The following is an 11,554-nucleotide window of genomic DNA, read 5'->3' as shown; positions in this document are numbered from 1 at the left end:
TCCAATTTAACACCTCCTCACCACCGTGAATCTCTTTCCCACTTACCAACATCATCCTCTGTGCCCTCATATTCTTTCCTCCTCCTCCAGTGGTTTATATTTTCCTACCATTCATTTCAAACTTCCAATTCCCCTCCTCATATACCTGATTTCACATTCGTACAAACCCCTACGTGAACAATTTACACTGAAAACAAATCCTCCTCCTAACCACCATGCCCCAACTTCCTCCCCAATACTGCATCCACTGGTCAAACATTCAAAAACATAAACATATACTTCCTGAACTACATGAGTATAAATTCAATAAACGTTTCATTTTGATTATGTACAAAATGTCCCACACAAATTTTATTGAATACACACATTGCACAAGAAATTTTACACGTGTGTACACTTTACATATGTGTACAATATATTTTGTATTAATTTATTTTAACTCTCATTCCCTTTACATACAATCTTTCAATATACAATTAATCTTTGTCAGTTAACTTTGTTTAATTTAAATACCCATTTCTATTATTTATTTATTTTACTGTAATGTCTTTATTGTTCAGAAGTTTTAATTTTAATCTCATCAGCTAAAAGAAATCCACCACAATTACATACTGTCCATCACTGGATATGATTCACCTCCCTTTATCAAACGCATTATATAGAAATTTGACCCAACCACTCCCACAATACTCTAATAAAAAGGCTTTTCATTTATTCAAGCACTGTAAACCATTGGAAGTGCTAATTTACTATGCATTTCATGGAATGGAATGCATCAAGCAATTTTTATGTGAGCAACACCATGGAAGATCACCCAATATGCAAGTAATATCTAAGTATCATGAGTCAAAAAGCCTGTTTGCCATAATGCTCTCAATCAATTTTATTCATGACTGAATTCAGTAATTGCCCTAGTTGTGAAAAGTACCATCCTCTGAAAGTTTCCAAAATAGTTGTGGACACTGTTCTGAGACTGTGAGCTTGTCTCACCAACTTGACAATACTGCATAGAAAGTTGTTTACTGTAACACCAAAAGCATTTGGAGGATTTTACAAGTGAGTATATGGAAGAAAATGCTTACATTGTGACCTGTATTTCTGCAGGTGATCCATGGACCATACGTTATAATACACAGTGTTGATATGCTTGCTGAGAAGCTTTCTAATATTTTGTTTTCCATTGGACAAAGTATTGTCCTGTCAACAGAGAATATAGGTAAGGATTGTGTTTTACTTGGACCTTTAAATGTTTGAAACCACCTACTCAGCAGCACCCCGGTTTTGGAAAAGGAATGTGAATGGTTTCAGGAGATTGATTGAGCTACTTCTGATGTTAGAGATTTTTTCCCTGACTGTTTAGGGTCAAGTTTTTCAAACTCTCATTAACAATTAGATTTATTCCCGTGTGCTGATTTGTTCTAACACTATTCATGCCACTATGTTATATTTTTAAAAGTAACTGGGGGAAAATGTTTTCCAAATAATTTATGGGACCTATTTAATCCACACCAGCGTTGGTTTTGGTCAGTGCATAGGCTATTCACCTGCAAGATAAAGCACAGACCAAAGAATGGGTATCAGTCATATTTCCTCCAGAAAGGAGGAAAATGATGCTGCTCTCAGCGCTGGAGTCGGGGTCAAGGTTGCCTGAGGGTGACGTGCAGATGTGTCTAGGAGAGAAAGTGAAGGCTATTAGTGCTTGGTAACCACTTTACACACAGAACAGTGGACCCTCCTCGGCCTGTGGAACAGAGTAGCGTTGAGAGGGGGATGATGTGGTGCAGGATCCTCACGTGGATGCTTACCGCCGACCTCACCGTTGCCACATAAGAACATAAGAAATAGGAACAGGAGCATGTGAGATATACTAAGTGCAGTAGCAGGCGCGGATAAAAGATGTTTTACCCACCGGTCGCAATGACGGATTTTCACGCTCTATCGTCCCCTTCCCTCCTCATAAATTATGCAGTGACTGGATCGCTGGTGACCAACCTCTGATTTGCCCAGCACACTGTTACCTTGTCACTCCGTCATTCTGGGGCCAGGTTTAAACTGCAGCCATGCATACACTTCTCAATGCTCACAGCCCAGGACGGCTCTGGTGAAGACATGGTCCCAAAAGCCAAGAAGAATTAACTCCTCCCCCCCACCCCCCGTACCACTTCAGTGACACATGCCTGGGATGCTTTTTGGATGCTGTGGAGGCTCGCTGCGATGTGTACCACCCCCGCTCTGGCCGCAGGAGGCCCTCCAGTCTCTCCACTTTGGCTTGAAAGGCAGTGGCAGAGGTGGTCAGTGCCAACGCTGCACACAAGAGGTCAGCCATCCTGTGCAGAATATGGATGAATGATCTCATCCGTACTGCCAGGGTAAGTCAACCATCTCAACTCTCACACTCACAAGCCCAACGCACATTCACTGGGATCTCACTTGCCGACAGTTCAAAGGACATCATCATTCCCTCTCTCACACACACCCTCCCATCTCCATCTGGCCTCATCTCCTCTGGAGATCGCCTCCTCATCCCATCCATGGCTTCGCCCAGCACACACACATGCCTGGCACCCTTCTCATTTGGCCTGTCATGTGCCTTGCTCATACTCTCTCTATCTGCCTTTGTGAGCAATCTTGTCCTGCATAATCAACAGGCGAGGATCCCAGTTGTGGGTGGAGTGTCGGACATCAAGGTTCTCAACCCGTTCAAAGGGAATCAAAGGTTATCGGGGTTAGATGGGAGAGTGGCAATCGAAACACAAGAAGATCAGCTATGATCTTATTGAATGGCAGAGCAGGCTTGAGGGGCCGAATGGTCTCCTCCTGTCCCTATTTCTTATGTTCGAGGGTCGTGGGTTGGAGCTGGCCCCAGAGGATGTGGACTGTTCCTGTGGCAACAGTGAGGTCAGCAGTAAGCACCCACATGAAGATCCTGCACCACATCATCCCCCTCTCAATGTTACTCTGCTCCACAGGCCGAGGAGGGTCCATTGTTCTGTGTGTAAAGTGGCTGTCAAGCACTAATAATCTCCACTTTCTCTCCTAGACACATCTGTCATGTTGCCTTCAGGCAAACTTGGCCCTGACCCCAGCGCCGAGACCAGCTTGGATGACGACCTTGGGGGCAGCATCATTGAAGACCTGTCACAGCACTCACCCACACCCTCCACCAGCACAGCGACACACACCTCGATGGAACCTAGCTCTAGAACAGCCTTGGGATCACAACCTGATGAACACAGCACACAATCTGTTCCGCAGTAGGTGGAGATAGTGACATCCGATGACGGCAGCACTTGGACGATTGCTGGAGGCAAGGAATCTGTTGAGTCTGAGTTAGATGAGGAGCCTCTGGACTCTGTCCTCAATCAGTTGTTGGAGCTGCAAAGATAATCATGGGAACATCAGGAAGGGATACCTGATGCACTCCTCAGATTACAAAGGACGATGGAGGAGTCCGCCTGCCTACAGTCTGAGGTGATACCGCCAGCATGCCAATGCACCAAGGTCAACACTAGCAGGATGGCAGCTGCTATGGAGACCTTGATCCAGGACATGGGTTCTGCATTGCTGCGTGGGCTGAACTCCATTGCTAACACCATAGTTGTCCGCCAACAGTGTCAAGGCGAGAGGGGTGTGGGGGACTTTGATCTCACTCCAGCTTCCTCTTTCCTCAAGGAGTCAGTCTGCACCCATAGGAAGGAGGACCCGCAGTTCGACACCTGGGGCCATCTACCCAGGTGACTCCAGGAACGTCCGGCCAATCCAAATCCCCTCTTCCTGTGACCCCATCATCTCCAGCTCCACAGGCCGTGGAGAGTGCACCTGGCCCACAGCAGGACACCCAAAGCAGGCCTGGGCCCTCCAGGTCTCGGCCCTCCAGAGAACGTCCACCAAAGTCATCACAGGCAATAGGATGTAGCAGTCAGGAGGCTGCCTCCACCTCTGCTGTGGATGTTGGGTGACCTTGATGTAGTGGCAGGGTTAGGAAGGTTAAGAAGATTTAGTTGCACAGCCTGGGCATGGGTGTTAATGTTCACAGGCTACAAGCCAGTTCAGTGAAGACAATGCTATACCCCCTTTAGCCTCAGCAAGAGTACAAAGATGGGCGTTGATCTTGGCAGTGTATGAGTATACTTTTATTCACGGACCCTGAAGTCAAATTGCAAATGCAGATGCACTCAGTTGTTTACCCCTGCAGGTAAAAGATGAGGATGTTCCAATTCCTCAGGAATACATCTTGTTATTAAATGTCCTGGACTCATCACCGATATGCTGGTTAGGCCACAGCTAGAGTATTGCATGCAGTTCTGGAATCCACATTATAGGAAGGATGTGATTGCACTAGAGAGAGTGCAGAGGAGATTTACCAGGATGTTGCCTGGGCTGGAGAGTTTTAGTTACGAGGAGAGATTGGATAGACTGGGGTTATTTTCCCTGGAGCAGAGGAGATTGAGGGGGGACATGATTGAGATGTATAAAGTTATGAGGGGCATAGATAGGGTAGACAGGAAGGAACTTTTCCCCTTGGTGGAGGGATCAATAACCAGGAGGCATAGATTTAAGGTAAGGGCAGGAGGTTTAGAGGGGATGTGAGGAAGAATTTTTTCACCCAGAGGGTGGTGGGAACCTGGAACTCACTGTCTGAAAGGGTGGTAGAGGCAGAAATCCTCATAACATTTAAGAAGTATTTGGATGTGCACTTGCGAAGCCATGGCATACAAGGCTATGGGCCTAGTGCTGGAAAATGGGATTAGAATAATTAGGTACTTGTTTGACTGGCGCAGACTCGATGGGCCAAAGGGCCTTTTCCTGTGCTGGAGACGTCTATGACTATGACTCTATGTGCCAAATAAATTAAAGATTGGATGAATTGAGACTCAGTCTTATCCAAAGTGAGAAATCAAGTTCTTTCTGGTCGGTCAAAAATACAAGAATCCAATGAAATGAAACCATATTTCCAGAGAGGATACGAGATAACCAGCCAAGAAGGTATTTTATTGTGGGGAGCTCGAGTGATTGGTCCTCTGACAGGATGAAAACCATTGTTATCTGAGTTTCACAGGGCACATCCTGGAATTTCTAAAATGAAGGCAATAGCACGTAACTGTATGTGGTGGCTGGGAATGATGGGGAAATAGAAAACCTAATGAGAGGTTGTATGTAGTGTCAACAAGTACAAAAATTACCTGCAACAGCCCCATTACACCCCTGGGAATGGCCATGAAGACCATGGGTACGAGTACACATCGATTATGTGGGACCTTTTATGGGAACAATGTTTCTCCTTATCATAGAATCTTATTCAAAATGGATGGATGTATATGAAGTGAGGTCACCCACATCTTCAGCGACAATAGACAAGATATGACAAAGCTTCGCTATAAATGGATTACCTGAAGCGCTAGTATCAGATAATAGAACAGTATTCACAAGTGCTAAATTTAACCGATTTACAACCCTCAATGGTATTGTTCATGTGAAAACGCCTCCATATCATTCCTCTTCAAATGAACTTGCTGAGAGAGCGGTTCAGATGTTCAAATCTGGTATAAAGAAATTGTTTGGAGATTCGATCGTGACTAAATTAGCACGATTTCCATTCCACTATTGAACCACCTCTCATTCGACAGCAGGTCTCCCACCTGCTGAACTGTTGATGAAACGCTGTCTCCGATCGAGGCTGAGCCTAATTATGGGGAAGGTAGAAAGAAGGCAGGAAAATCAGAAAATGGGACATGATTGTCACAGTCAGGACAGAACATTTAATGTAGGAGAGAAGGTATTTGTGGAAAAATTTTAGAGAAGGGCTAGCACGGTTGTTCAGTGAAATAAGTGCTGTAATGGGACCTCTTTCCTACTACGTGAAAGTTGAAGATTGAATAATAAGACGACGTGTGGATCACATACGAACTGGAGAACCCAAATATCCAGAAGTGATTCCACTGGTGTTCGAGACTGAATCAACATTTCCTGTTGAAAACTCAACCAAGTACAAATTATTTGAAAGGTCGACTGTACCTGAAAGAGTCGAAGAAACAAATTTACAGGTACCTGTGGTAGAACCTGAAGCTCACACAACTTCAGTAAGGGGGACTCCAAAGCAAACTTCAGAAGCTGTAGAGCTGAGACATTCTACACGCATAAGGAAACCCCCAGAGAGACTGACTTTGTAAATAATTGATCTGTGTAAATAACTTGATCTACTGAAAAATTGTAAAATGTATTTTTCAGTAAAGGAGGAGGGGTGTAATAATCTGAGATGTAATATACCTTTAAGACAAGTAGTGTAATGTAAGGTCACATGATCTTATTGTCCAATAGCAGAGTAGCACGGGCTACCTCTATGTGAGAGTGTTCTCAAGTTAGTCGCTGATGAATGAAGACAGAGTTGTATGTTGTGAGCACACAAGTGTAGTTGTAGAGTTATTTTGTAAAGAAACAGCATGTGTTTACTCTAACGATGATCTCTGGATGTTCTTTGTCTCTGTACTGACTCGGTCACCTCGAACAAAGTGTGCAACCCGGATCCTTTAACCTCAAGCAAGGGCGCTGGATCCAATAAGGGGTCAGGTGCTGAAGGCTGACAAAAGATTGGGTGCACTTAAAGTTTGACAGCTGTGGCTCCATGATAGGACCCTGATCACAGAGCGCAAGCGAGCTGCCCTCAGCCAGACAGGAGTCAGACATTCACAGAGGCAATGTGAAGATCTATGGAGTGTCTTCACTGCATGTTGTCATCATCCTCCTGGAATCTAGCACCTATTAAGGTCTTAGCTGCCTATCCATGACATGAGCCTGAGCACTAAGAGTATGTGCGCTGCCTTCAGCCACACAGGAGTCAAACGTTCACTGCTTCTTGGCATCATCCTCCATGAATCTTGCAGCTATGTGGGCCTCCTGAGCATGCTTGCTGTGTTTGGCCAGTGAGATGACCTCATTGCCGACACTCTCACCTTCAAGGAACCTTATCACCACCATCCCCTTCGATGTCCTCCTTGTTGGAGGAGACGTGCAGCTCTGCCACCTCCTCCTCAGCCAGGTCCACCACCAACACCCCCCCCCCCCACCCCCTTGCAGCGCTAGGTTGTATAGTACACAATAAGATATGAAGATGTGCAACATTCTCTGTGGACTGTATTGAAGTGCTCCAGTGGACCTGTCAAGGCAATGGAACCTTATTTTCAAAATGCCTATCATTTGCTCCACCAAAGTCTGGGTTGTGGCATGAGCCTCATTGAACCATCGCTGTGCTGCAGCCTGAGGTCGCTAAATGCGCATCATCAGTCACGTCCTCTGTAGTCCCTGAGAAGCCAACCCTGCAGTCACTGTGGACCCTGGAAGATGTCAAGGATCTGACATCTGCTAAGGATGTAGGTGTCATGGATGCTCCCTGGGAATCATGCGCAGAACTGCAGACCAGATGAACATTCAGCGAGTGGAAGCCCTTGCGGTTGACGTTGTTGACTGCTTGTTGCCAAAGAGATCTAAGCACCACATGAGTGCAGTCGATGGGACTCTGCACCTCGTGGAAAACCAGAGATCTGCGCAAATCCCAGCGCTCTTGCTTCCTCCATTTGCTGATCCCAGACAAAATGCACAAAGTTGTGTGCCTTCATGAAGATGGTGTCCGTGACCTCCTGGATACACTTGTGCATGGAAGTTTGCGAGATCCTGCACAGGTCACCTGTGGAACCCTGGAAAGACCCACTGGCGTAAAAATTGATTCCCGCGGTCACTTTCACGCCCACTGGCAGTGGATGCCCTCCTTACCCCCCGTGTCGTTCAATCCTGCAGCAGGTGGCATGTGTGACTGAACAGTTCCCTAGACATGTGCAGTCTTCGGTGACACTGGTTCTCAGTCATCTGCAGAAATGACAGGCAACATCCATAGTCCCTAGGTCTAGCAAGATGCCTATGAGCATCTCTGTGGATCTTCAGCTGCGTACACAGCTGGCCCTGTTGCCCATTCATCTTGAGGGAGGCGCTTCTCCCGTACCAAGCCAGGCGTCTCCACCGTTCTCTTCTTCTCTTCCTTCTCCTTCTCCTTCCTTCTTTTATTCCTCTCTGCTTCCAGTAAGCATGAGGCATACCGCTAAATCACCAGGCTCCATGATCCTGATGTTCTCCTCCTGCAGGATCAAAGAGAGAGACGTGTGGCTTAACATATGTGTCATCAGAACCTCTCTTGGTTAAGTCTGAAGGCCTGGTCATGCATGCCATAGAGTGCTGGCCACCACTTGGATGGCCAGTGTGTAATGCACTTCATACCTGTCCGAAACCCCACCTCACCTCTGCCCCACTCCACCTGACCGAGTGGTAGAACAGCTTTGCCCGCTGGACTGCATGCTGTGCTCTCAGCTCAGGCGCAGGCATTCTCCTAACCTGCAAAGCAAGGCTGCACTGTTAGCTCGAACCATGAGGGAGACTGGTCCACACCTGAATAAAGACATTGCAAGCGGCTGTGAGCACCTCCTCCACTGACTCTGCCATGGCCACCTTTCGCCAGGGGTTTCTACAACTTGCCCAGATGGTGAATTGTTCTGTGACGCCCTAAAATACACATTAATTTGCAGTCTGTGCCTGAGGGGTGAAAAGTTCTGGAGAATTTGGTGGCACTTTCATGCTGTTGTGTTGCTTGAGAAAAGCTTCAGAGGCTCCGACCCCAGGCATGTCAATGGAGCTGCTGGTGAATGGTCTCACTTGTGGAACAATGCTCACTTTTGTCAAGCTTTTCCAAGTGCATGGTGTTTGACATGGGGAGGGGTGTGATTTTGGCGTTAGGGCGCAATAATGAGATGCAAATACATTAAAATTCCTGGCATTGGACAGCGGGAAATGGGGCCTGCCATTGACTGGCAGAATAGACGATTGCAAACTGGTTTCACGATGGCGTGAAACTAATTTTTGGCCTTCTCACCATCTTGTCCACTCACGCTCACCATGACGCCTGGGACCGGACAATTCTGCGCCTTGAATGGACTGTCGTGCGTTTATGAATTGTCAAAAGATTATTCTGCGATGGCACAGTGAGTTTATTCAGTGGGTAACAAAGTCATAAACCAGGGAGGTGCCACGGTTTGATTTGTGCTGAATGACCTGATGTTCTAATGGGTGCCAGCTGAAGAGTTACTTTTGGTCTCAGATGCTGTACTTTGGGGTAGGGTGCATGGGGTAGGGTGCATGGGGTAGGTAGGGGATCACATAGAGAAGGGTTGTGCAGTTTGAGCAGAATGATAAAGACATGTAAACCAGTGGATGAGGTGGGTTGCTAGAAAGTGAGTGTGCATGGATATTGGGCAAGAAGCAGATTGGACTTGGCTGCGATGTATCTTGTAGCCAGATGAAACCCTGTGTTAAAGCTCGCATGTAAACAATGGCCACCTGGGTGAAATACTAGAGGATGCTCAGCACCTGGTGGACCCAAGCTTCAGGAAAGAGTCAATGACTTTAGGGCAGTGGGGAGGGGCAGGAGGTAGAGAGAAAATCAGCATTTGTGATATAATCTTGTCCTGATATACTCTTGTAGATATGCAGATCAAAGCAAGCCACTTGCCCAGTTTGGAAGGTGACCTTGTTTACAAACCCAAATGTCTTTCTGCGCGCAATCGAGTGGATGAGATCCAGATCCCTGGTTCAGAGATGTCCCTGCTTCTCACTTTAGGTAAGTGACACTGAATAGTATTATTCATGCCTTCTGTGTTAGATTTTCCTGTTGAATGCTAACCACCAAAATTGCTCATCCATTTTTCTTAATGTTGCCATGGTTGAATTTCTGAGCATAGGGAAAAGCTTCTAATAAGGATTTGTCTATTCCAACACAGGGGGCAAGTTAAAAATAAATACACAACCTACCCAGTGACTTGCGTGGAGAAACCTGCATATAGAAGGCCCCTGAATTGGTTCCCAACCTGCATTGAGTTAGGTGACCTGAGCTGGGATAGCAGCGAAGGTGTTACAATTGGCTTCAGTGCCACTGGGTCAGGCAGGTAAAGGTCAGCCAGCTCTCCTGTTCGAACACTATCAGGTGACCCTTGCTGGAAAATGTACATTTGGTTGTTAATATGAAGGTATCGCAGATGCAATCGTATAAATAATCTTGCGGCATTCCTCAATTAGACTTGCAACTGAAAATTAGGCACTGGAAAAAGTACCTGGGGTAGAGGAGTGTGAACGGTGTTTCAGCAATAATTTGCAGGAGAGTTAGGGAGAAAATTATGGGGGGGGGGGGGGTGTCAGAAATAAAAAAAATGAAGGAAATCATATATAGAGTAGGTAGGATTAGAGAGCCTAGTGAACTAAAATGCAATTCATGTTTGAAGACTCTTACTGTAACAAACAAACTAAAATCTACATAGATTAAGCATTATTTAACAGGCAACTAATATATCAAACTAAAGGAAAGATACTTCCCCATTAACTAAATAATGCAATTTAAATAATTTATAACACATTTTTACTTAATGCCATGCTTCCAGCAGATAAGTAGCCTTGAAGGTTAAGTTCCAGGCTTCTCCTGGCTATTTAGCAGATTCCCATCTCTCTGTCACGTCAGGGCAATTCTTTCTGTGTACTCTGAAAGTCATTCCACTCCATCTCCTAAGTGTCCCCAGACTGATTTCAGCAGCAAGGTCCATTCTGGTGACTCCTTTTGCCTTAAATCTCCACAAGTCCCGTCTCTTTGAACAAGGAACCAGTTTGCACCAGCATCCTTGTGGCTAACACATAAAACGGTATTTTCCTCTACTTTTCACAGCAGCAGCCGGTGTTGTCTCCTTCTCTGTGTCAGTGTATTTCTGTCTCCAGAAAACCAGCTGCCTCTCTTTTGTGTCAAGGTGTGAAACTTGATTTTCCAAAGGTATCAGTTACAGAACACATGGGCTTGTCTCCAGGCAGAGTTTAGTAGGATCACCATCCTCCTATCCAGAACATTCTATTTCACAGTAAATTAAAGGAAACGTTTTTAAGCATAATTGCCTTATAAAGCCTTGTGTTTGTAACATTATGTAGTTTTTTAATAGGCACTCAAAGAAAGATGTGGAAACAGAGGCTCAGTAAAGAAGGTAGAGAATAGGATGGGTGATCAAAATCATAGTCAAAGAGGTGGGCTTTCAGAATGTTCTTGAAGGAAAGCAGAGGGATTGAGAAGTTTAGTGAGGGATTTCTGGACAATAGGATCCAGGTGGCTGATGGCTGTGCCACCAACAGAATGGGGATGCACAAATGGCTGGAAGCAAAAATGGAGTGTTTGGGGGATGCACACAACCCTGCAGGAGATTGTGGAGATAAGATGGGCTGAGACTGTGGAGGGATTTGAGAGCAACAGTTTAAGTTTGTTAAGTTTGGAGGGTGGGGAGGCAACGTAGATCTGTGAGGACAGAGGTAATGTGACAGGGTATGTACAGCACAGTTTTGGAAAGGTTGGCTTTTATGGAAAGTGTTGGATTTGAGTTTGATGTCAAGAAGTTTGGAGGTGCTGAAGGCATGTGTGATGGCATGTAGCATTGTGGAAATGGAAGTAAGCAGTCCCTTCAGTGGATAGGAGTCAGGGTCTGAAACA

General features: G+C 45.7%; 1 protein-coding gene across 1 annotated transcript in view; it reads left to right on the top strand.

Annotated features, from left to right (window-relative positions):
- Positions 1-11,554, top strand: part of LOC121289375 (adhesion G-protein coupled receptor D2-like) — a 275,259-nt gene that overhangs the window by 18,340 nt on the left and 245,365 nt on the right. The window contains exons 4-5 of the mRNA XM_041208753.1: positions 1,105-1,216; positions 9,524-9,658. Of these exons, the coding sequence (XP_041064687.1) occupies positions 1,105-1,216; positions 9,524-9,658 (247 nt within the window). The remainder of the gene's footprint in view (positions 1-1,104; positions 1,217-9,523; positions 9,659-11,554) is intronic.

This window comes from Carcharodon carcharias, chromosome 16, assembly GCF_017639515.1.
Source record: "Carcharodon carcharias isolate sCarCar2 chromosome 16, sCarCar2.pri, whole genome shotgun sequence".
Classification (NCBI taxonomy): Eukaryota; Metazoa; Chordata; class Chondrichthyes; order Lamniformes; family Lamnidae; genus Carcharodon; species Carcharodon carcharias.
The sequence above is the reverse complement of the archived record's forward strand: the minus strand, read 5'-3'. Positions and strand labels throughout refer to the sequence as shown.